At 43.4% G+C, this 23,050-nt stretch overlaps 13 protein-coding genes across 13 annotated transcripts; 6 read left to right on the top strand and 7 right to left on the bottom strand.

Moving 5' to 3' along the window:
• Positions 1 to 169: 169 nt before the first annotated feature.
• Positions 170 to 2,685, top strand: SAMD00019534_124920 (hypothetical protein; the record flags this gene model as incomplete). The annotated part of the gene is made up of 3 exons (XM_012892289.1): positions 170 to 1,388; positions 1,456 to 2,442; positions 2,522 to 2,685. 3 exons carry the CDS (start codon positions 170 to 172, stop codon positions 2,683 to 2,685), a joined length of 2,370 nt encoding a protein of 789 aa, XP_012747743.1.
• A 112-nt stretch (positions 2,686 to 2,797) lies between these two features.
• SAMD00019534_124910 (hypothetical protein) lies at positions 2,798 to 3,850 on the bottom strand (the record flags this gene model as incomplete). Its single annotated transcript, XM_012892288.1, has 3 exons — positions 2,798 to 3,357; positions 3,426 to 3,702; positions 3,773 to 3,850. 3 exons carry the CDS (start codon positions 3,848 to 3,850, stop codon positions 2,798 to 2,800), a joined length of 915 nt encoding a protein of 304 aa, XP_012747742.1.
• Positions 3,851 to 3,944: 94 nt separating this feature from the next.
• Positions 3,945 to 5,282, bottom strand: SAMD00019534_124900 (hypothetical protein; the record flags this gene model as incomplete). Its single annotated transcript, XM_012892287.1, has 3 exons — positions 3,945 to 4,406; positions 4,476 to 4,640; positions 4,794 to 5,282. 3 exons carry the CDS (start codon positions 5,280 to 5,282, stop codon positions 3,945 to 3,947), a joined length of 1,116 nt encoding a protein of 371 aa, XP_012747741.1.
• A 110-nt stretch (positions 5,283 to 5,392) lies between these two features.
• SAMD00019534_124890 (hypothetical protein) lies at positions 5,393 to 7,032 on the bottom strand (the record flags this gene model as incomplete). Its single annotated transcript, XM_012892286.1, has 2 exons — positions 5,393 to 6,908; positions 6,992 to 7,032. The coding sequence occupies 2 exons, from the start codon at positions 7,030 to 7,032 to the stop codon at positions 5,393 to 5,395; spliced, it is 1,557 nt and encodes a 518-aa protein (XP_012747740.1).
• Positions 7,033 to 7,580: 548 nt separating this feature from the next.
• Positions 7,581 to 9,254, top strand: SAMD00019534_124880 (hypothetical protein; the record flags this gene model as incomplete). Its single annotated transcript, XM_012892285.1, has 3 exons — positions 7,581 to 7,987; positions 8,063 to 8,561; positions 8,625 to 9,254. 3 exons carry the CDS (start codon positions 7,581 to 7,583, stop codon positions 9,252 to 9,254), a joined length of 1,536 nt encoding a protein of 511 aa, XP_012747739.1.
• A 222-nt stretch (positions 9,255 to 9,476) lies between these two features.
• Positions 9,477 to 10,079, top strand: SAMD00019534_124870 (hypothetical protein; the record flags this gene model as incomplete). The annotated part of the gene is made up of 3 exons (XM_012892284.1): positions 9,477 to 9,547; positions 9,694 to 9,844; positions 9,933 to 10,079. 3 exons carry the CDS (start codon positions 9,477 to 9,479, stop codon positions 10,077 to 10,079), a joined length of 369 nt encoding a protein of 122 aa, XP_012747738.1.
• A 698-nt stretch (positions 10,080 to 10,777) lies between these two features.
• SAMD00019534_124860 (hypothetical protein) lies at positions 10,778 to 11,461 on the bottom strand (the record flags this gene model as incomplete). The annotated part of the gene is made up of 2 exons (XM_012892283.1): positions 10,778 to 10,942; positions 11,018 to 11,461. 2 exons carry the CDS (start codon positions 11,459 to 11,461, stop codon positions 10,778 to 10,780), a joined length of 609 nt encoding a protein of 202 aa, XP_012747737.1.
• An 818-nt stretch (positions 11,462 to 12,279) lies between these two features.
• Positions 12,280 to 13,791, top strand: SAMD00019534_124850 (hypothetical protein; the record flags this gene model as incomplete). The annotated part of the gene is made up of 2 exons (XM_012892282.1): positions 12,280 to 13,347; positions 13,378 to 13,791. Coding segments are annotated over 2 exons (1,482 nt in total), but the record flags the coding sequence as incomplete, so codon positions are not given.
• A 575-nt stretch (positions 13,792 to 14,366) lies between these two features.
• SAMD00019534_124840 (hypothetical protein) lies at positions 14,367 to 14,666 on the top strand (the record flags this gene model as incomplete). Its single annotated transcript, XM_012892281.1, has 1 exon — positions 14,367 to 14,666. One exon carries the CDS (start codon positions 14,367 to 14,369, stop codon positions 14,664 to 14,666), a length of 300 nt encoding a protein of 99 aa, XP_012747735.1.
• An 87-nt stretch (positions 14,667 to 14,753) lies between these two features.
• Positions 14,754 to 16,913, top strand: SAMD00019534_124830 (hypothetical protein; the record flags this gene model as incomplete). Its single annotated transcript, XM_012892280.1, has 2 exons — positions 14,754 to 16,369; positions 16,442 to 16,913. The coding sequence occupies 2 exons, from the start codon at positions 14,754 to 14,756 to the stop codon at positions 16,911 to 16,913; spliced, it is 2,088 nt and encodes a 695-aa protein (XP_012747734.1).
• A 226-nt stretch (positions 16,914 to 17,139) lies between these two features.
• On the bottom strand, positions 17,140 to 19,788 carry SAMD00019534_124820 (hypothetical protein; the record flags this gene model as incomplete). The annotated part of the gene is made up of 5 exons (XM_012892279.1): positions 17,140 to 17,808; positions 17,893 to 18,436; positions 18,503 to 18,975; positions 19,045 to 19,485; positions 19,543 to 19,788. 5 exons carry the CDS (start codon positions 19,786 to 19,788, stop codon positions 17,140 to 17,142), a joined length of 2,373 nt encoding a protein of 790 aa, XP_012747733.1.
• Positions 19,789 to 20,235: 447 nt separating this feature from the next.
• On the bottom strand, positions 20,236 to 20,876 carry SAMD00019534_124810 (hypothetical protein; the record flags this gene model as incomplete). The annotated part of the gene is made up of 2 exons (XM_012892278.1): positions 20,236 to 20,678; positions 20,759 to 20,876. Coding segments are annotated over 2 exons (561 nt in total), but the record flags the coding sequence as incomplete, so codon positions are not given.
• Positions 20,877 to 21,218: 342 nt separating this feature from the next.
• Positions 21,219 to 22,723, bottom strand: SAMD00019534_124800 (hypothetical protein; the record flags this gene model as incomplete). Its single annotated transcript, XM_012892277.1, has 5 exons — positions 21,219 to 21,258; positions 21,321 to 21,518; positions 21,578 to 21,849; positions 21,925 to 22,357; positions 22,449 to 22,723. The coding sequence occupies 5 exons, from the start codon at positions 22,721 to 22,723 to the stop codon at positions 21,219 to 21,221; spliced, it is 1,218 nt and encodes a 405-aa protein (XP_012747731.1).
• Between the last annotated feature and the right edge of the window lie 327 nt (positions 22,724 to 23,050).

Here is a 23,050-nt window from a genome sequence, read left to right as displayed (position 1 = left end):
TAAGAATCTGATCGTTTGCTTTCTTTGAAAGTACCACCAAACCATTTCGATCACCCAAAACAATTCAAAGGATGGGAATCAAAAAAAGATCTGGAACAGTGAATGATGAGTTTTTATGAAAGTTGTTAAGTAAACAGATAAAGGATAGATATATATTTAATAGAGATAGATGGCACCACAAAAGAAACGCAATAAGAAGAATACCTCAAACTTAAAGGTCAATGGCAATAACAGCAGTGATTTACTCAACACATCGCTAGGTGGTGGAACAGATGATGAGTGCTCATCTCCAACATCATCATCGCCCTCATTGGACACCTCCAGCAACATGGACCATGTTGTTGACGTAGCTGTACCTAATACAGTTACCGATACCATTGAGGTGGAGCCTGACGAAATTACCTCTTCTCCAGAAGTGATTGAACAACCACTGATTGAGGTGACACATCAACAAGAGCAACACCAACAACCTACAGTACAGGACGGAGACAACTCAGTACTTCTTGAAAAGATGTACTCAATGTTGATTGGCCTTACAGACAATGTTACCGACATCAAGGAGAGAGTGACCTGCATCCAGTCCAATGGTGTACAAACTACATCGCCATCATCAGTCGAGACCAGAATGCTCCGTAGTGACAGTATCACCAGCAATGGAGGTGATTTTGACCCAACAGACTGGAAGTCAATGTACTTGGCAGTATCTCAACAATATATGATGGAACAAAAGAAGGTGGAAGATTTGGAGATCCAACTCAAGGAGGTGGGTCATGAGAACATTCTCCTGACTGAGCGTGTCAAGGCCCTGGAGAATCACGTTGAGTCCGAGAAGAAGAAGCTACATAAGACATTTGGTACGATCCGATCGAGTGCCAAGAAGCTCACGGTTAAGATGGGCAGAGGAAATGTTGATGTGTCTGACATTCTGGAGGAGATGAGACGTGATATCGACAACACCTCAAGTGGTGTATTGGACCAAAAGGTTCTAAACGCTGATGCCCTCTTGACCAAGCTGAACAGCTTCCCATCATCCGCATCAAGCACATCACTTCTACAGCAACAACAGCAACAGCAACAACTACAACAACAACACCAACAACCAGTACAAACAAGCACCGATACAGATTCAATCATTTCCGATGTAACAACGACTGATGATATATCTCTTGTTGAGGAATCAGCAACACTTCCAGTCACAGATACCAAAACAACCAACCTTGAGCAACAACAAACTGACATAACTACTGCCGTTGATATTGCTGCCAACACTTCAGACGAGTCCAAACAAGACAACAACAATGACTTTACTGGCACTGACCTCAAGAAATTGATAAAGGTACAGGCATGTGCAAAGAGATGGTATGCACGCCAACAATTCAAGAGACTAAGTAAGTAGAATAGTCTGAAGTGATAACCAACCAACCATGTCTCTAACTTGATAAATTAAACAAACAGAGAAGAAGAGATTGGCAGTACAGGAACTATTTGAAACAGAGTCAACATATGTCTCGCATCTGTCCAACCTCCTCAAGATATTCGTGTCGCCACTCAAGATGAAGAGTCAGAATGGTGAGGCCATCATAGGTCTGAACGATATTGAGAGGATATTCTCCACAGCCAACATCATCTTCAAGAGTAACTCCATATTCTTGAACCAAATGGAGGACATGTACAGGAACTTTAGCAAGTGGTCAGAGCTTGGTGGTCGTATGTTGGAACAACTGCCACTGTTCGAGTCCTACATCGAGTACATCATCAACTTTGAGAGTGCACAGACCTCACTCAAGAAGGCCATGACCTCGAGCAACTTTGCCAGCTTTGTCAAGACGGCCGAGTCCAACGCCCAACTCGGTGACCTTGACCTCCACGACCTGCTGATTATGCCAGTGCAAAGGATACCGCGCTATATCATGTTGATTCACCAGATCAAGAAGTTCACACCACTGTCTCATCCAGACTATCTTCCTCTCACACTGGCCGAGGATGCCTTCAAGAAGTTTGCCGATGGTATCAACGACCGAAAGGGAATGAGGATCAAGGTGCTCCAGTTTGAGGAGAAGATCATTGGCTACAAGGAGGATCTCACTGCAAAGTCAAGATATCTGATCAGAGATGGTCCATTGCGCTACAAGAAGACAACGGAGCATGTATTCCTCTTTAACGATATGCTGATGGTGTGTCATCCACAGGTGAAGAAGACAAAGACCAAGCTTGGATCAATAAGTGTCAGCTCATCGCTCGCCACCACATCCAGTAGCACATCACTATCACTTGGTGCGAAATACCAGGACAACAGCATTGGTGGCGGCAACAGTCCCACCCTAAGTCCAACACCATCATCACCGACACATGAAGATGGCTACACTACCACGTACAAGTTCATCACAAGAGTTATGCTAGACTCACGTGTCAAGATTGTCCAGGATGGTGTAGATCCCAAATGTAAGTATCGACAATATTTATTTATGTCGTTGCTGTTTAAATATATCAACTACTAACAAACACCTTCAACATGTCGTAGTCTTGACAATTATTCCAGATATATATTCCTTGGAACTTGCGGCATCCTCGAATGAGGAGAGACAACTGTGGGTCAAAGACTTGATCACATTGGTGACGATATTCAACAACAACCTTATCAACAATCCATCAACTGGTCATGCATTGGTTCCGCACAACAACTAAGCATCCAAGCGACACCCTTTATGTAATACTATTATAATAATAATCATATATTTATATTTATAGAATGCAATAACATTCATTGTGCACTTAATACTCAATGCCTGGATATTCCTTAATGGCTCCCGCTTTCCAACTCGTTCATCTCCTTCATGAACGCTTCGTAGCCTTCATCCAACTCTTCCTCTGACTTTGGTTGTGGCGGTGACTGTTGTTGTTGAGTATCCTCCTTTTCCTTCTTTGACTCTAAAGACGATGGTTGAGTTTGTGTTGTTGTAGTTGGTGCCGGCAGTTTCTTGACTGGTGCTGCAGGCTTCATTCTCTTTAGGTTTGGGTTGATTATAATAGGCTCCTCTTCTTCTTCTTTTGGCTTCTCTACAGTGGCCTCTTGGTTTGCAAATAGAAGTTGTGGTGGCAATGGGGGAGGCGGCATCATCATTGGCATGCCTGGCATCATTGGCGGCATGCCTGGCATCATTGGCGGCATGCCTGGCATCATTGGCGGCATGCCTGGCATCATAGGTGGCATACCCGGCATCATAGGCATGCCTGGCATCATCGGTGGCATACCCGGTATCATCATAGGCATGCCTGGCATCATAGGTGGCATACCTGGCATCATCGGTGGCATACCTGGCATCATCGTCGGTGGGTATGGCATTGCACTTGGAGGTCCTATTGGATAGACATTCGTCTCAGTATTCATCAAGTTGATCAAACATAAGTTGTTCAACATTACTTACTCTTGGCAGGTGACTGTGGAGGTGGTGTTGGTCTGCCTGCTGGTGACTGTGGAGGTGGTGCAGGTCTATACTGAGCCCCTGTCTGTGTCGGCTTGCTCTCTGATAGATGATCTGTACCTCCTGTGGCCACACCTCGTTTTTCTAGTACACCCATCAGTAGTGCTCGCTGCTGTTTGTCCTTCTCAGAATGACCGAGTCGTCTTAGTTCACCTTTAACCTCCTCAATGTCTTTAGTTAAGTATATCCTTTCCTTCGCCTTTTGTTTATCTTGTTTATGCTATACAGTGCAGTGAGTGAGAGAGTGCAACAATACACCAGTCAGATGGAGTTGGTGTACACTAACTTACCTTATGTCCCTCTCGTTTCTTTTGCTCTTTCCTATACACCTCCATAGGATTTGAAGACTTTCCTTCTTTCTTTCCCATGATTGCTTCAAACGTAGTAGCTGTAGTATTAGTAGTTGAAGTAATAAAGATAGTTGTTGTACAATGATCGTTTAGGGGTGATCGTGATCATTATTTATTGAAGTACGAAATCGAGATTGTTTGGTTGATAACCTTCTTCAGATAAAGTGAACTTGTTGTCTGCTAACCATGACTTGCTGTACAATCGACTTGTATATCGATGACCAGAGTCACAAAGAACTGTGACGATAGTCTTGCCTGGTCCTAGCTTTCTTGCCAACTTCACAGCACCAACACAATTCAAAGCACTCGATCCACCGAGGAACAGTCCATCATTCTGCAATAGATAATGAGCCATATCTACACCTTCCTGTTCAGTGCCCAGGAATGCGCCATTAAGTACTGCCTTTGCAAAGTTCTCTGTCTTTCTGTTTACTCCAACACCCTCGTAGAATGACCTAGGACCAAACTTATCGACCACAAGTCTGTCCCTAACGTCGAATATCACTCCAGTGTTGACTAAACTGTATAGTCCTGAACCAGGTGGATCAATTAGCCATGTTGATATTGTTGAACACTATTGATTGATTGATGAAGTCCAATTAGCAAATAATATATGGAGGTTGTCCTGTCAGTATACACATACTCTTGATTTAAGATAGTTTGATATGCCAGCTACTGTACCACCAGTACCAGCGGCACAGACGAAACCATCAATGTTACCATTGGTCTGTTGCCATATCTCCTTGGCAGTTCCATAAAAGTGAGCATTGAAGTTGGACACATTATCAAACTGATTGGCATAGAATGTCTGTTTATCCACAAGACATCGTTGATATGCACAATGCATAAAGTGTGATGCATTGTTCATTCCAACTATTGGTACTATCTATATATCTGTATTAGAGTCACTAACTAACTAACCAACCAAGCTAACAAACAAACAAACAACAGAGATACATACATTTATCTTTGCACCCAACATTTCCAACAGATCCACCTTCTCCTTTGATACATTATCTGGTATGTATAGTTCAACATTGTAACCTCTAGCTTTACCAAACATTGTGAGCGATATACCAGTGCTGCCAGCAGTTGCCTCTACGATCGTAGTATGACCTGGTTTCAATAGACCACTCTTCTCTGCATCCAATATGATACCCTTGGCCACTCTGTCCTTTGGACTGCCACCTGGATTCATAAACTCTGCCTTGCCCAATATCGTACAACCAGTAGCCTTTGACAAGCTCTCTATCTTTATGAGCGGTGTCTTTCCCACTGTATCCAACAGACCGTCTGATACACAAGGTCCAAATAGTGAATGTTGTTGTTGTCTTTGTTGTTGTTGTTGTTGTTGTTGCAACTTGTCATCATTCTCTACATTTTCATCTTGATGAGTCTCTCCATCATCTGTGTCCACCTCATAGAATACTCTCTTTAGTCTATTCAACATTCTATCACTATCTATATCTCTGTTGCAACTTGTGGCACAATAAATAAACGAATGAAAGTGAGAAATTCACACATGAGACTCTCTTGCTCTACTCGAGTAGAGACAATCATTTATGATGGAGGGAATGGTGGGATTACACCTGGATTGAAGTTGACCAACGAGAGTGTCACTGTCTCCAAGTCCAAGTCCAGCATATCCTCGATGAATTGTGCAACATCAATGTTCTCTACGTTGGCATGCAGTTTCTCAACCAATGCCTGCTTGAGATCGCTGTCGTCTCCAGAGTAGTATGAGTATAGGTTGACGTCCACTCCAGTGTGTCCGGTGGTTGTGAAGCCGATCAAAGCACGCTGTGACATAAAGCGGCCGAGGAAGTAGGCGAATGAGCTGTTGCTGTTTTGGCTCCAGAACGATTGCAAGAGGTCCAGCTCTCCCGTGGTGAAGTTGTAGGGCGACTGGTCCCAGTTGCCTGGCGTGTAGTACTTGTTGACTACCGAGTTGATCACCGAGATGTTGGTGGCGGCGCTGGCGCCCGTGACATTCGTTGCAAAGATCTCCTTCCCCATAGTGGCGGCAGAACCGGTGAAGTTGAGCAGCACATCCGGCAGCCACCTGTAGGTTGGGTAGACATGCGGGTCGGGCTGGAAACCCAGCGTGAGGCCCCCTGTCTCGTGGTCGGCCGTGGCCAGAACCAGGGTGTTCTTGTCTTTGGCTGCAAACTCTAGCACCGTGTTGAAAGTGTCGTCAAAGTTGAGTGTCTCGTAGATCTGTGTGGCCGCGTCATTGCTGTGGCCGGCCAAGTCGATCTTGGCACCCTCGACCATGATGATGAAGCCATGCTCGTTGTCCTGTGCCAGCAGCTCCAGTGCCTTGATGGTCATATCCTTGAGCGAAGGGATCTCTGTCATGTTCTGGTTGATCCTGTCAATGTCGTAGGGGAGGTCGTGGGGAGTAAACAAGCCGAGTATCTTGCCCTTGGTGACGCCGAGCATGTCTGTGCGGTTGTTCACTATAGTATATTGGTTGGCAAGTGCCATGTCCATCAAGGTTTGGTTAAAGAACTGCGATCCACCTCCCAGCGCCACAGTGAGGTCTTTGTCCATCATCTGCGCGGCGATGAAGCCCTCGGTCTTGCGTGTTGTAGAGTGGGCGTAGAAACAGGCTGGCGTGGCATCTGTGACGCGAGTTGTGGTGATGACACCTGTGCGCATGCCCTTAATTCGGGCAGCCTCAAAGAGCGTTCCAACTGGTTTGTAGTTGTGGTCGACGCTGACGGCGTCATTGTTGGTGTGGTAGCCAGTGGCGTAAGCAGTGGCGCCAGCTGCCGAGTCGGTCACATCGCTGCTGTACGATGCGGTGCGCACGGTGCCGACAAGGTGGGCATCCAGTTTGAGTGGCATGAAAGGAACGCCATTCATGTGGGCCTGGGCAAGGCGAGCCATTGTCGCGGCAGCCGGACCAAAGCCATCGCCAATCATGATAATGACGTTGAGTGGGCGGTGAGTCTTGTGCTTTGGTACCAACAAACCTATTATAAGACCGAGAGCCAGCAGCACCACTACACATACTCCTCCGATCATTAACCATCTCTTTAATCTCTTCTTCCTCTCATATTTCTGTGGATCACTAATGTATGTATCGATGGGCCGGATAGTGAGATTGTAAGCATACGCTTCATGTTGGACTAGACGACTCTCTGCAGTTCTTACAATTCATCTTCCAAGAGGAAGGTACCAGGAGAAGTGTCCATCTTGCACTAAGTAGATGGATTGGTAAGATATATATATATATATATGTATGTGTATAAGTAGTAGTAGTAGCAGTAGTAATAGTTGTAGTTGATTGAAACAACTGCCGTTGGGCGTTGAGAATCCGAATAAGACCCACCCCCAACAGACCCGAAAGAATCCTCCAACTCCTTTTTGAGGCAGATCGGAGTTATGTTGAACATTCATTACCGTGTAGGAAACTGATATTGGGTGTCAGGTAAGAAGTTCATAGGTAGAAGACCAGCTTGCATACTAGGTCTATCTCTAAAGATGATATCACTATCATACACTATCCAAAAGACAGTAGGACTTCTTTTTTTAGGTTGCCAAGGTTCCTTGGTTGGTGATGCCAATGATAATATACTGTCTATGTTACTCTATTCATTGTTGGTTGATAGAGTTGAAACTAAACACTCAGATAAACTTAGCATTAATAATAGAATGAGTCTAGTCGAGTGTGAAACAAATACACGAAATATGATCATATTTCATTCGTCTTTCTGAAATAATCACAGTAATAATAATAATAATGGATACGAGTAACGATAACAACAAGAGAACGATAGATGAATCCTGTTCAACTGATCAACCAACAATCAGCAGCACAACACAATCAGAAGATCAACCAATTGCATCAATAGTAGAAGGAACGAATGACACAACAACATCAGCAGCAGCAGCTCAGTCAAAGAAACTAAAGACTAACACCACCCAAGTCGAAGAAGATGAAGAAGAGTCTGGAGGTGATGACGATGGTGGCGAAGACTTTGATGATGAGAAGCAAAAGCCAAGGGGACGTGTTGCTCCACCAATGCTGACCAAGGAGCAGTTGATCGAATTGCAGACGCCACACAAGATCACAACAGCTGACACCAAGAAGAAGAAGGTTGTCATTTGTGTAGGTTACTCTGGAACAAATTACAAGGGAATGCAAAAGTATGTACAACCATATGATATACTAGTAGTGTCCTCTCTTTCTCTATCCTCTAACACATTCACATTCACAATCAGGAACCCTGGATGTCCAACCATTGAGGAGGAAATGGAGAAGGCAATCTTCAAGGTGGGTGGCATCACCCCAGACAACATGTACAGTCACAGGAAGATCGATTGGATCAGATGTGCCAGAACTGACAAGGGTGTGTCCGCTCTGAGGAACATGGTCTCGTGCAAACTAGAGTATGATCCACCCACTTTGGAAGAGATGAAGGATGCGATCAACAAGCAGTTACCATCAGACATCCACATCTTTGGCATCAAGCGAGTGAACAACACATTCCACGCCAAGAACTGTGTCGATCGCAGACAATACGTCTACATCACACCGACCTTCTCCTTTGAGCCAATCTACGCCACCAACCGACCAGCCACATTCAAGTTTGACGAGAAGGAGCGTGAGAGAGTTAACAATGTCCTCAAGCTATTCCTTGGAACACACAGATATCACAACTACACCTCCAAGAAGGAGAGCAACGATCCATCTGCCGTCAGAACAATCAATTCATTCGAGGTAAGGTTATACTTGTTGCTGATTTTGATACAACATATCCCCTCTAACTCGCGAACTCACTAGTGTACAGAACCATTCGTACTGGAAGGCATTGAGATGGTTGCGCTGAACATCACAGGACAGAGCTTCATGTTGCATCAGATTCGTAAGATGGTTGGTGTCACTATGCAGTTCTTGCGCAAAGGCTACTACTATGATATGGCATCGGAGGAGGAGGCCATCGAGACGATGAGGAAGCAGGTCGAAGCCACATTTGCACACAAGCAATTCAACTTGCCTATGGCGCCAGGTGCCGGTCTCTTGTTGGATCGTTGTCTGTACGAGATATGGACACAGAAGTTTGGCAGTGTGCATGGCGATCTGCTGTTTGACGACAACAAGGCCGAGATCGACGCCTTCAAGTATGGCACGGTGTACAAAGAGATTGCAGACTTTGAGGCCAAGCAACAGCTGTTCACCATTTGGTTCAAAGAGTGTTTGGATCCATACCCATTGCCCTTCAACGATTTGATAGAGACCTTTAACAATCCACCACCTGCGCCCCCAAGAAAGAGACAACAGCAAAAGGGTCCAAGAGATCGTGTGCCACACTATCGTCAAATTAAGTATTTGGGAAGACCTGATGAGAACAACACTACTACAACTACTACAACTACGACTATGGCTACCGCTACCTCCACTGCCAATCAATAATATATATTATGTGTTGTTGTTGTTGGACAAGTTGATCAAACTGGAAGGATGGATGAATGGTCGTTTCCAACTTCGAGTCGATTTTTTTATTTTGTTTTTTCAGTAGAAAGCTCTAATGGTGAAGGATGTTGACCACAACAACAAACATCCACAGAGATATTGTTTTAATCATACATACTTACATACATACATATAATATATATACATAGACAACAAACAACAATGTTGAGATCAAAGGTTATTCCACAGGTGTTGCAACAGGCTATCAACGGAAATGATGTAAAGGGTGTATTGTATGTGTCATTTATTCCTTTGATTTAGAACTACTCCTACTAGTTTTAGATCTCTTTAGCGTCAACAAACAATGTGTCTCTATTCAGCGTCATCATCAACAACATAGATTTAACACAATATAACGTTGATTACAACCCATTTCTAGATTAATGAAAGACGATGGATCACTCATTGCATGCGCAGAGGCACCAAACACTGATCACAGCACATCAAAGATCGTCTCTGCCATCTCATCTAGTATATTCTCATCATATGAACGCAATGATGACCTCCAGTATCAACTCATTGATTGTGAAGTATGTGTAATCAACAGTGGAGTGTGACACAGCATAGAACAACAACAAACAGACATCTCACTCCATTCTATCATTCAAACACTCATAGGATGGCAGACTCGTTGTTACAAAGGTAGCCAAGCTGCTGCTCTGTATATATGCTGACACATCGATCGAATTCGGATTCCTCAAGATTAAAGCCCAGAAGCTTCGCGAATACCTGGAGGGTCCACTTGAGCAGGTCGAGCAGGTTTAGGTTCATGAACAGCAGGGACATCAGGCATCAGTTAGTGTCTGCCTCTTGTCAGTACACAATAAAGTACTAGAAGTAGCGATCATCTAACGTTAAAGTTCATTACAAACAGGTTGGACTGTTGTGTCAATCATGGTGGAACATAAGTGGCTTAAGTTATACTTCTAATGAAATGCTTTATTACAAGTGATTGTTCGTTGACTACTCTATCCCAATCGTAGATCTAACATATTATGGTGTGCCACACTGCTTGCTGTTGTTGAACAACAGTTGGCATTGTTACGTTTGGTTGCCTGGTAGAAGGTTAAATACAAGAGGTGCTGGTTGGTTGGTTGGTTGGTTGGTTGGTTGGTTGGTTGGTAATGATTGATGAATGAATGAATGAATGACGATATGGTCGTCGTCGACGTTGTTGTTGATGTTATGGTGAGATGATATTGATGAATGAAGATAATAAAGGAACTGTAATGTACCTGATAACTTGTTCGAGTTTCCAAGTCATTGGTCCAATCGACCTGGCACCATTAAGGTGTTCAAGTGATGTTGCGCAAAGTTGGTTTGATTGATTGATTGTTTGTTTGTTGGTATTGTTGTTGTTGTTGTAGTTGTAGCAGGTTGTTAATAAAGAGAGTAATCGGCGTTATGATGTATGAGTATGTATGTTGTAGACATCATTCAGATGAACACTCAACAACAACATATTAATATTCCAACAGTGGCTCGCCAACGTTTGTAATCTTTGGTATGGTGCAGTTGAGATCGAATGCTTTGCTGATGACGATCTTGAATATCTTTTGAACGTTGATCGAGTGCGCCGTAGAACAGAAGATCAATGGTGACTTCATAGCACTAGCAAACTTACGTGCCTATATCATATGTTGTTGTTGTTGTTAGTATAACTGAACGTCAATCAATCAATCAATCAAACCCTGAAACCTTACCTGTTTAGTAATCTCCTCTTGATCTTCAGCTGGTAGTGTTACAAATACATCGAACTTTGTTCCGATCAAAAAGGGAATGGCAGTCTTGTTGAAGCCACGAGCCTGTCTATACCATTCCTTGACACTGTTGAGTGTTGACTTTCTCGACAGATCAAACATAAACAGTATGGCAACGGCGTCATTGCACACTAGGGGCAGCATGTTGACAAACTCTCTCTGACCACCGAGATCCCAAATGGAGAATGTGATCTCTGTGCCTCTGATCGAGATGGTCTTCTCCATAAAGTTGACACCGAGCGTCTGAATGTAATCCTCGTCAAAGGTGCCCTCGACGTACTTGACCATCAGTGATGTTTTACCGATCTGACTGTCGCCAACCATTCCAACCTTGACCACAACATTATTCTTCTTGTCACTTGATGCTGCTGTGAATTGCTCGTCCATTGTTTGTTTCTGTAGTTTATAAATATATGTAGTGTTTATGTGTAATAATGATGATAATGATGATGTATATGTTATACGTGATGTTGTATGTCTCTCTCTCTCTCTCTCTCTCTCTCTGTAAATAATGTCACAACAACAAGTATGGGGCGATAAGTAAGTAAATGGTCAGAGTGTCTTGGTCTTTTCTTGAAGGGTGAGTACACTCTCCAAACACACCAATTAAAAAAATTATTTGAAAGTGTTTGTCAAAAAACAACAACAACAAGCTCTCAAAACTCTCTCCACATCAACGAGCGCCAATCTGTTTGGGGTATCTGATTGACTGATTGTATAGAAGGACATGGCAAAGAATCAATTATCCGGATAATGAATCTTAATCATTGTCAATGAAAATGGTCCTCATTATATTTATTTATATGTTTACCTATTTATTACTTTTAAAGTATCTTATTGTCTTTTGAGGTACTGATCAGAAATTAAAAAGGTTTGCTCATAGGGTTGCAAAGAGAACCCAAAATCGCGATCTAAGTGGGTGAATTAACAAATAAGAGAGAGATTTTTTGTTTGCTTCTAATAACGCCAGTAGTAATAGTTGTCATAGACCTTTTCCAATGCTGCAACCAACTGTTATGAATGAATGATTATCATACTTATGTATCACATCCATTCTTCATTCAAATCATTTACTACTTGTATTACTAAATTTATATAAATATAATATTTATAACACTTTGGATCAAATATAATTGTAATAATAGTCATATAAATATAAATCACATAATAACTTTAATATTTACATATATATATATAAATAAGTCATAGAGATGAGTGAAATTGAACAATTCTTTAGCAATAGGGTATCAAAAGATGACCCAGAGTTGATTTTCCAAATCGTAGAGGTTGTTGGAAGTGGAAGCTTTGGAACTGTGTGTGCTTGTAGGTGGATGAAGAAAAAGGATCGTGATCAGAATGGCAATCGTCTGATCGCTTGCAAGTTTGTAGAGGTCACTGCTGAGGACATCGAGACAAACACCAATCTGGTCAAGGAGATCGATATTCTAAGAGAGTCCATAGACTGTCCATTCATTGTCGAGTACAAGGGCTGCTACCTAAAGTCATCCATGCTGCTCATCGTCATGGAGTACTGCAAGGGTGGCTCACTGCTGGACATCATAGAGCTGTGCGGCAAGCGTCTGACCGAGGATGAGATCGCCGCCGTCTGTGCCGGTGTAGTCAAGGGTCTGGTCTATCTTCACTCAAAGAGAACCACTCATCGTGACATCAAAGCTGGAAACGTACTGCTCGACGAAGAGGGACTGCCAAAGCTGGCAGACTTTGGAGTGTCAACCATTGCCGAGCACGGTCAAAAGATGAAGACCGTGATTGGATCACCCTACTGGATGGCACCGGAAATCATCATGGGTCAAGGTTACGACCAAAAGGCAGACATTTGGTCACTCGGTATCACAGCAATAGAGATTGCTGAATCAGTTCCACCTCGCTTCGACATCCCACCATCACGTGTCATCTTCACCATTCCACACCAGCCACCTCCCACTCTCAAGTCGCAGACCGAGTGGTCGCCAGAGTTCCACGACTTTGTCAAGATATGTCTTTCGATGAATCCCGCCTCGCGACCATCGGCACAGCAGCTGCTGAGCCATCCATTCATTCTCAAGGGATCGTCGTCCCAGATCTTACAGAACCTGGTCGGAGAGTGTATCCCTCTGCTCAAGCAGAAGCGTGAGGAGAAGATCAAGCAGATGGAGGAGTCGGATCAGGCTGCAGTCGAATCACAAAAGAAGGCAGAGTCACTCAAGGGTTCAGTTGTCGTGCTCAACTCCAACACCAAGACAGCATCAATCATGCGAAAGAACAATCAACAGTCAACAGGAAGATCACGTCCTGTTTCACAAAAGATACCTCCACAACAGCAGCAGCAATATAACAACAACAGCAACTACAATAAGACGCCTCCACCATCGTCCTCTGCCAGTAAACCATCACCAAACAAGAATTCAGAGGTTGCCAAGAAGGCCGCAGCATGGCCACCCAACAATCCAAATGCCAGTCCAGCACCATCACAAGTAGCAAACAAACCAGTGCCCAAGCCATTGCCCAAGCAAGTCACTCAGCCTCAACAGCAGCAACAACAACAGCCAGCCAAACCATCGCCAACCAAACCAACAAACAACAACAGTAAACCAGCAGCACAACAAAAGCCAGTGGTAGTGGAGGAGGATGACGAACCAGTGACCGTTGTATACAATGACGATTTCTCTGGATACCAACCACAACACGAAGATGACGATGAAGATTTCAACGAGGAGGACTATGAAGAGTACGATATTTAAACCTATCTACCTACCTACATACCTACATACCTATCTCATTAATGATTGATTGAATGAGACAAGTACTACCATTAAATTAATTTATATTAATATTTATGTGATCACATGGTTGGTCTTTACCTCCTTCCATTGTGGTTGGACATTGAAACTCGGTCGACGAACATTGTGGAGCGATGAACTAGCCCCATGCATTTTCATGTGAGTTATGGCAAGTAGTAGTGTTGTCGTGTACATGTTGGTCAAGTCAAACAGTTGTTCCCTTACTACTAGTAATCTGATGAACACTAACCAATCAACCAAACAAACAGACTCTGTTATGATCAAAGTGGCACACACAGATTTCAGATAATTTTGGACCACCCAAAATGACCCACCAAGATTGAATTATTATGCAAACACACACTCCACCAGCAAGTATCTATCTCAGATCCTTATTAATTAAATGATGGTGCTTTCATCAACTTGTTATCCACATTCATTCTTACATTCATACATACAAATATTCACTATCTTTTATCTATCTATTATATTAGTTGTTAGCACTTTATTCAATGGAAGACATTGACACAATTGATTCATCTGCTCCTCCACCTCCTCCAATGGGAGGTCCACCTCCTCCTCCACCTCCTCCTCCTCCAGGACCTCCTCCTCCTCCAGGACCTCCCCCTCCCTCTGCAAACCCAGGCAGGAATGCTCTTTTGGGTTCTATTCAAGGCTTCAACTCCTCCAAGCTCAAGAAGGTCAAGCCCAACGATAAGAAGTCAGATGGTATGGCTTTGAAGAAGATGATGATGATGGTGATGGCAGGCGGTGTTGGTTGTGGCGAGAAATGGCGCAGAGTTCAGCAATAGAGAGTTAGAGTGAGAGAGTCAAAATTGTAATGATTCAAGAAGTTGGTTACTAATCTTATTGAATCCCTTTCCATATCTATAGCACCAATGAGATCAGGTGGTGGCGGTGGCGGTGGTGGCATTAGCAGCGGTGGTGGCGGCGGCGGTGGTGGTGGTAGACCAACCGTTGGAGGTGGTCCCTCTGGATTCGGTGATATCTTTGCAGGCGGTATGCCAAAGCTCAAGAGTAGAGGAGGTATCGACACTGGAAAGGGTGGTGATTCATCACCCGCACCAGCTGCTTCTCCAAAGACAAACACTGTCAACGCTGTCGGTCATGCTGTGGCTCTCAAGCCATCCACTGGTGTTCTTAGGACAGCACCACCAAAGTCCACTACACCAGTTGTTGCCAAGACCTCTGCCCCAAGCCCAGCAGTAGCCAAGAGCTCTGCTGCACCATGGTCAAAGCCATCTGCAAACGTCAAGAAGCCATCTGCACCAATTGAGCCAGTTAAACAAGCACCCACTCCTACTCCAGCTCCATCCGTGGTACTCAAGCCAGTCACCAAGGTGTCAACTCCAGCACCAGCTCCAGTCCCTTACCAAGCACCAGAGCCAGTCTTCGTTCCAACTCCAGAGCCAGTCAGATCTCCAGAGCCAGAGCCAATCAGAACTCCAGAGCCAGAGCCCGTCAGAACTCCAGAGCCAGAGCCAGTTAGAGCCCAGCCACAACTGGTCAAGCAGAACAGTGTCGTCAGTGTCGAGAGCAATATTACACCAAGTGGTCGTCCTTCAAACTTTGGATCAACTCCAAACACCACCACCAACAACACATTCAAAGCACAACCTGCTCCAGTCACAACAAAGTCTGTTGGAGGTTTCGGAAAGACTCAGGTCAACTGGGTCAACCCAGGCACTACTCCTGCCCCAGTCACTGTGGGAAGAGTCCAAACTGCAGTTCACACATCCACCACGACATCGGCACCAGTCACAAAGCAGCCACCAGTCGTCACAAAGCAACCATCGGCAACTTCATTGACCTCATCATTCAACAACAAGCCAACTCCAGTTGTCACCAAGCAGCCATCATTCACCTCCTCCACATCCCCAGTGGTCAAGCCTGTTGCACCAGTCGAGCCAGAGGTTGTCAAGCCCAAGTATACTCCAACCCCAGCTCCAGTTGTCAAGCCAACCTCCACATTCAAGGCTGCACCAGTGCTCAAGTCCGCCCCAGTTCTCAAGTCGGCACCGGTTATCAAGCCAGCATCTGCACCAGCACCAGCTCCAGCACTTGTTGTCATTCCAGAGCCAGAGCCCGAGTACGAGCCAGAGATTGTCTCTGTTCCAGTCCTTGAGCCTGAGCCAGAGCCCATTCCTTCGTATGAGCCAACTCCAACTTACGAGTCCACAACCCCAACCTATGAGCCAACTCCAACCTATGAGCCAGAGCCAGAGCCAGAGCCCATCCAAACCTATGAGCCCACTCCTTACGTTCCACCATACCAGGAGCCTGCAGCATTCAGCAAGCCATCCTCCACCAAAAACACTACCTCCTTCAACAACAAAACAACAACAGCAGCATCGACCAAATCATACGACCCAACTCCAGTCGTTCCACCTCAGCACAATGCTCTATCTTGTCACCGTTGCAAGCAGCACATTGAAGGAAGCCACTACAAGGCAATGGACAGAGCATGGCACGTTGAGCACTTTACCTGTAACGAGTAAGTTTGATTGATTGATTGACAACAAACTCCCAAACATAGCTAACACCAACACCGACACACTCATTATAGTTGTAACTCTCAAATTCAGAGCTACGTTGTTCACGACGATCAGCCATACTGTGAGCAGTGCTACGAGCGCAGATTCGTTGACCACAAGATCTGTGCAGGCTGCGACCAGGCTATCCTTGGCACAGTCGTTTCAGCACTCAGCAACTCATTCCATGCCGAATGTTTCAAGTGTAACTCTTGTGGAACATCGTTCCCAGACAATGAGTTCTACCAATACGAGGGCAAGCCATGGTGCCACGGATGTGTCCAGCGCGCCACCGCTCCAAAGGTGGAGGTGTGCAATGGCTGCCAACAGCAGATCGTTTCTAGAGGTGAGGGAGTCATTAAGGTTCTTGGCCAGAGATATCACAACAACAACCGTTGTTTCTCTTGCAAGGGATGTTACTCACCATTCCCCAACCTTAACTTCTACGAGGTCAAAGGCTGTGCCTATTGCTATGACTGTGCTCTTGCACTCCACTCATCTCAGTAGAGTCCAATGATAATTGGCAACATGATTCATTCCAGTCCAGTTTGTCATTCATTCAGCAAACTCAACCACAATCCTATACTATTTATTACTAATGCCAACACTAATTATAATAATAAACCATACCAATAATTATTTATTAACAATAACATTCATGTACATGTACATGTACTCCACTCCTATTGTTTGATCGATCTCTATTTATTTATAATTGTAATAATCTATCTATCTAAAAGTATCTATTGTTATTGTTGTTTGTTGGTTGCTGCTGTTGCTGCTGCGGCTGGATGAATCTTCCATTGTTGTAGGTTGGTGGAGCACCATAGGACATGGGTGCATTGCCAGGATAAGGTGGAGGAGCACCATAGGACATGGGTGCCTGTTGTGGCTGGTATTGGGAGGGTTGTGGCTGGTATGGTGATGGGGAGTAAGGTGGTGGCATGGCTCCATTATTGCTTTGGTATGACGATGTTGGTGGTGATTGGTAAAGATTGGATCCGTTGTTGTTGGCAGCAGCTGTCTGTGATATCTGACGTAGGAGTTCAGACTTTTCCTTCTCGCGCTCATTGGCAAAGTCTTCACACTTGGACTTGAACTTTAGCAGGAGCTCCTGGAAGTTGGTGTAGAACTGGATGCCCTCGCCCAAGTTTGATTTCAGCTCGCTGTATGTCTTGAAGGCGTTGGCGAATCTCTGCAAAGTCTCTTCACGTTGACTGCCATGCTTAGAGTTTGTCTTGACAAACTTCTCGTTCTCGGCACAGATGTTCTCCATCAATGCCTCCTGCTTCAAAAAGTTATCGTTCAACTGTTGTTGCAGTGGCTCATACTTGGCAATCTCTTCTTTGTACACTTGATTCTTATCCACCTTGGGATTGATCAACTTGGTTGTGATGTCATCCTGTTTGTTTATGGTATGATGTTATGTTTGTTAGTCAACAAGTTTACTCATACACTATCTGTTGCTGCTGCTACTATTACTTACATTCTTACAGAGTTGTTTTAATTTCTCTGCCACTGAATCACGGTTGGCAATCAACGAGTCTAGACTCTTGATGAGAGTCTTTAGGTTGGCAACCTCTGGAACTTGGTTGAGGGGAATAACATTGGATGGTAGTTGTGCAATCACCTCGCTCTGTGACTCGAGTGCAGCAATCAGATGCTTGGCATCCTCAAACTTCTTCCTGATGTGTGAGTCGGACTTTGTTGAGTGTTGGAGGTTGCTCTGGTACTTGGCAAGGTCCTGACGGAGGTTGGCGGTGAGTGTGTAGGAAGGGGTGCGACGCCACGTTGAGCCATGTGTTTGGCTCATCTTGGTGTCCTCCTCCTCCTCACGGTTCAGAACAGATTGAGTTGTGTTCAATATTGACTCGTCCTCATTGTGCAACTGCTGCAATGAGCGTAGCAAGTCAGTGATCATCTCCACACCTCTCTCTGACTTTACCAAGTCCATCTTCTCTTGCAATGCCTTTGGTACACCAATCTCCAAAGCCTCAATGGCACCAGGAAGGTTCATTGACAAAAGGGTCCTATAGTACGGTATAACATGTTAGTGACTATGACAACCTCAAGAGGTGAGTAGTTGATATACATACGCCTTTGCATTCTCTCCATGGTACTTGATATTGTCCAACTCCTTCTTGAGTATCTGCTCCTTTTGATCATTGTACATGGCAGAGTCCTCCTTGACAGAGAATGGAACGAGGAGAGTGAAAGGATCGTTGGAGATCAGGTCGGGAAGTGGTGATGCCTTGGCAATGGCCTTCTTTTCGATTGGTACCAACTTGTGGAATGGTGGAACGATGTCGTGGTAGATGGTTTCGTTGTCCTTCTTGGCAGACTCGTAGTACTTGATGATGATGTTGGAGATCTTGTCGACAAACTCCTTCAACTCACCAACTGCTGTCTTTGGCAAATGTTGACGTGTCGTGTTGATGCACTCCACAGCATAAGTCAAACGGGCAACCTGTTCTCCAAACTGTGATGTGGACTCCAATCCAAGTGCCACCTTGTAGTTTGCAATTGCCCTATAGATGTGGACCTTTGTCAAACATGATGCTGTCCAATACTATGAGATAATAATGTTAATAAACTGTTGTTGGTCATTCTCATATTATTAAGAAGATGGATTACATACTCTATCTACGACGTTCTTGAGTGTGTTGGTGTTGGTCAACTGATGTACAGTGTCAAAGTCCTCAGCCACTTGGATGGCCAACTTGGATTGAATAGAGTCTGAGAGATTGTCAGCGACAGCCTTCTCATAGACACACTCTTGAGCTTGGGCAAGCATCAAGGCTGAGGCCATGTTGAGAGAGTCGGCACTAAAGTCTGGCGAAGCACAGCATTCACTGTGCATCGAGACGTACTCTCGCAATGTGTTGAAGGCACCAGCAGCGGCCTGGTATGTTTGACAGGCCTTCTTGATACCATCCACCGTTGATCTATTGACTGATGCAGCCACCTGTGACAGCAATGAGCCATAGTTGAATAGTATAGAGCTTCTCTCAAAGTAAACAGAGTACAATGAGTACTTCTTTTGTTTATAAGAATCTGTCCAATAGAATGATATCCTAACCTATATATATTATGTGTAAGTCATCTCAACGATAAGGATGTTCCAACAACAACGTACATTGCTCTCAGAGATTGGGAATCTAAGTTCCAAAGATTGTAAGATTGAATAGTAACGCCATAGCAAGTCTTTAGAGGTATCTGTCTTGTCTTGAAGATTGCGTACATCCTCTCTCAACTGTTGCAAGGCATTCAGCTGTGATTCATGATTGGAAGCCTCCTCCTTGCTAAAGTGGTCCTTGATGTACTTTGTCAATGGCTTGACAAAGTCAACCTTGTCAGTCCTCTTTCTCTCAATTGACAACATATTATTATTATTATTATTGTTTACTATATATGTACTATAACTGTTATTATTATCAAGATGGTCGAATGAGATTCTGATTGCTACTCTCTGGGCAAACACACCAAACACACTTTTTTGATCATTTTGGCCTTACAGATCAAGGTTTGGTCATCTTTGATATCAAAGAATGGAACTTCCCATCAATCTTGGCCTGGTGGGTTAATCACTTTGACTCACCGCCTTCAACAATGTTAATGAATGTTCGATCACTTGAACTTGCGAGCCTAGGATCATGTCAAAGAATGAATGAATGAATGTATGATAATTATCTCGAGATCTTGTTTGGAGCGTTATCGTTTATTCAAGTGTTTTGTTCCATCGGTGAACAAACCATTGACATTCCTCCGTCCGAATGATGATGATGATCACTACCACTCCTCATTCACTCATAATCATTAATACCATTTACTTCAATGATACAACAGAGTGTGACAGTGATTCACCATTCTGATTGTGAAAGGTTTGCTCTGGTGCAGGTGATATACAACCAACAAAGAAGTTGTGACTACGGTATGTTTGTTGTTGCTCACTGCTCTCCAATTGATTGCCAGCGAATGATATGTCGTCCTGTATGGCCTGTATGAGACCGGGCAGATCGTTAAAGTCGCACATTGGTCTTATGAAACCAGTGGCAATTGCACTGATCTCTTTTGAGTAAAAGTCCTCGTCGTATCGTTTCAATATATGTATCTCTATGGTCTTCTTCTCGTTCTTATAGAATGGGTTCCAACCGATACTCATCACCATCTTGTGTACCTCTGTGTCGACGCCTGTCACCTTTGCCCATCCATAAAACACTCCAACAGGTATATCTTTTATCGTCTCTTCATATTGTTCTACGGGTAGGTTGGCTATATTGTATAGTGTAGAGATGTAAGCTTACCGATTGATCATCATTGTACACATTATTGTTGTTGTATGCTTTACTTACCTGTTGGACAACCCAGCTGTTTACTGCCTCTTCCGAAACCATTAATGACCGTTCCTCTCAAGAATAGGGGAAATACGGACATATCCTCCAAGTTCATTCCTCTCTCTATTGTTTGCATTATTATTATTATTTATATGTATGTATGTATGAATGTGTATTATATGATACAGGTTGTTTGTTTAATATATATATGTTTATATAAGTGTAATTGATTAATGTGATTGTTAAGAATGAGAATCATCTGATCAACACTGTGGAACGACTTCTGTTCTCAAAAAGGTGAAACAAGTTCACGCGATCATCCCGACATTCTTTATGTAGTGCAATGTCCCTTCAGGAACCATTGGAATGGGTCCCACCAACTTTAAATAAATGTTATTTATTATTATACATATATAAATAAATAAATAAAACAATAGTCGCACTCTACATAATATATATACTATTTAAATAATATTAATTAACTGACTGGTTTAGATGCGATTTGAGGGAATATACTCCTGTTGTTAATTGGCAATGTTAGGTCATGTTGTTGTTGTAATCCTTTACCATTCATACTTACTCTAAATCCTTGTATATGTAGGTATGTGGGAATGTTGAGTTCTTCTCACGCAGTACGAACCTCTCTGGAATCCATGGGATATTGTTATCCCTACGGTGATTCTCATCCTTTCTTTGTCTTTCCTCGATCACATTCTTCTCTTTGGCAGTCATCTCATCATTGTTACTCAATATACCCTCCTCAACTACCTTCCATATGCTATAATGTTGATTGATGTTAGTATGACATCGTAGTCCACAACACATCGTAATACATACTGCTCTGAACTGTTCAATGGTTGTTGATCCAACGGTAGTTGCTTTGGTGGATATACCTTGGCGGTGGATACATCAAACAACTTCCTCTCATGTCCACTGTTTGGCACGAGAATCAATTGACTATCCCAATTGCCCTTAATCTTGTGTAGTGTCTTTGCTCCATGGTTGATGGTAGCTTTGATTCCATTGTGATGCTTTGATGATCCAATTACACTCTTGCTGAGGAACTCCATATGTGCAATGTAGTCGCTATTCAACTTTCTTAATGTGGTCTGTTTGGTTGTTGGTGTAGTTATGTTAGTTGATGTCGTTGGAATCACGACTGTATTTTAGTAAACAAAACATACCTTTCCACTTGTGAATGTACCCAATCTTCCAATGAGAATACCTCTTACTCCAATGACTGGCAGTGTAAGTTCATAGGTCTCCTTGCGCTTGAGGAAGTGGAAAACCATCTTGCCTTCAAGCGAGGACTCTGCAAAGTTTCCATAGAACTTGACATAGTTTGTAGATATGTTGCCATTGACAATGACCTCTCGCTTCTTGTTATAGAGACAAAAGGCAGAGTGTGGCGGATGATGTGATATTTGCTCGGCTACAAAATGTGTCTTGTCATCTTCATTTTCCGAGTTCTCCAATGATGGCCAATAGCAATCAAACACCTCTCCAACGATTGGATTGAAAGGCTTCTTGATACCCTTTGGTCTTGTGTGCCAGCCAGACAATACGAATTTGGTCATCTGTACAAATCGCTCCTCTTCATTATCAATGTTCTGAACTCTAAATGTGGGTATTGGTGATGAAAAGTATTAGTTATTTGTGATTCAACTAATCCACCAACTAGATCATAATATAAATAATGATTACATACTCAAACAAGTCGTCCAGACATCTAAAGAAGTCGGTCAGTGAGTCTAAAAGTGATCGAGGTTGCAACAGGAAACATGGCAACACCAAATGTTTGATTTCAGAGCCAGGCTTTATCTGCTTTATCAGATGTCCAATAATTGTCATCTTTGATTCTGGTAGTGTTTCTCCATCTGCATCATTATGTTGCTGTTGTTGTTGTTGTTGCTGTGGCTGTTGTTGTTGTTGATGATTAGCATCCTTGTCTGAGGAGCGCAGTTTGTTGAAAAACTTTGACATTATTTATTTGTTTAATATAATTATTTGTATACTACTTATATATATTTGTATGGTTGGTATTATAAATGTTAACAGCATTGCAATGAACCAATGTGTATTGACTTTCGTGTGTTATGAATATAATTATTTAAATAAATATCTCTTGTGTGTGACCTATTCAGTGAAGTTGAATCAAATTACACTCACTCGCACTCAGAGACAACTTATTCACACAATTACCACACCCCACACCAAGAGAGATTCCCCACACATTCACACACGCTCTACTCGATTGGGAAAACAACAAAGAACCCCAAATTATCTTTTAGCTTTGCTGCTTGCTTTAGC

The sequence above is a fragment of the Acytostelium subglobosum genome (genome assembly GCF_000787575.1).
Source record: "Acytostelium subglobosum LB1 DNA, scaffold: scaffold44, whole genome shotgun sequence".
Taxonomy (NCBI): domain Eukaryota; phylum Evosea; class Eumycetozoa; order Acytosteliales; family Acytosteliaceae; genus Acytostelium; species Acytostelium subglobosum.
Note: the sequence above shows the minus strand (reverse complement) of the source record. Positions and strands in the feature narration are given on the sequence as shown.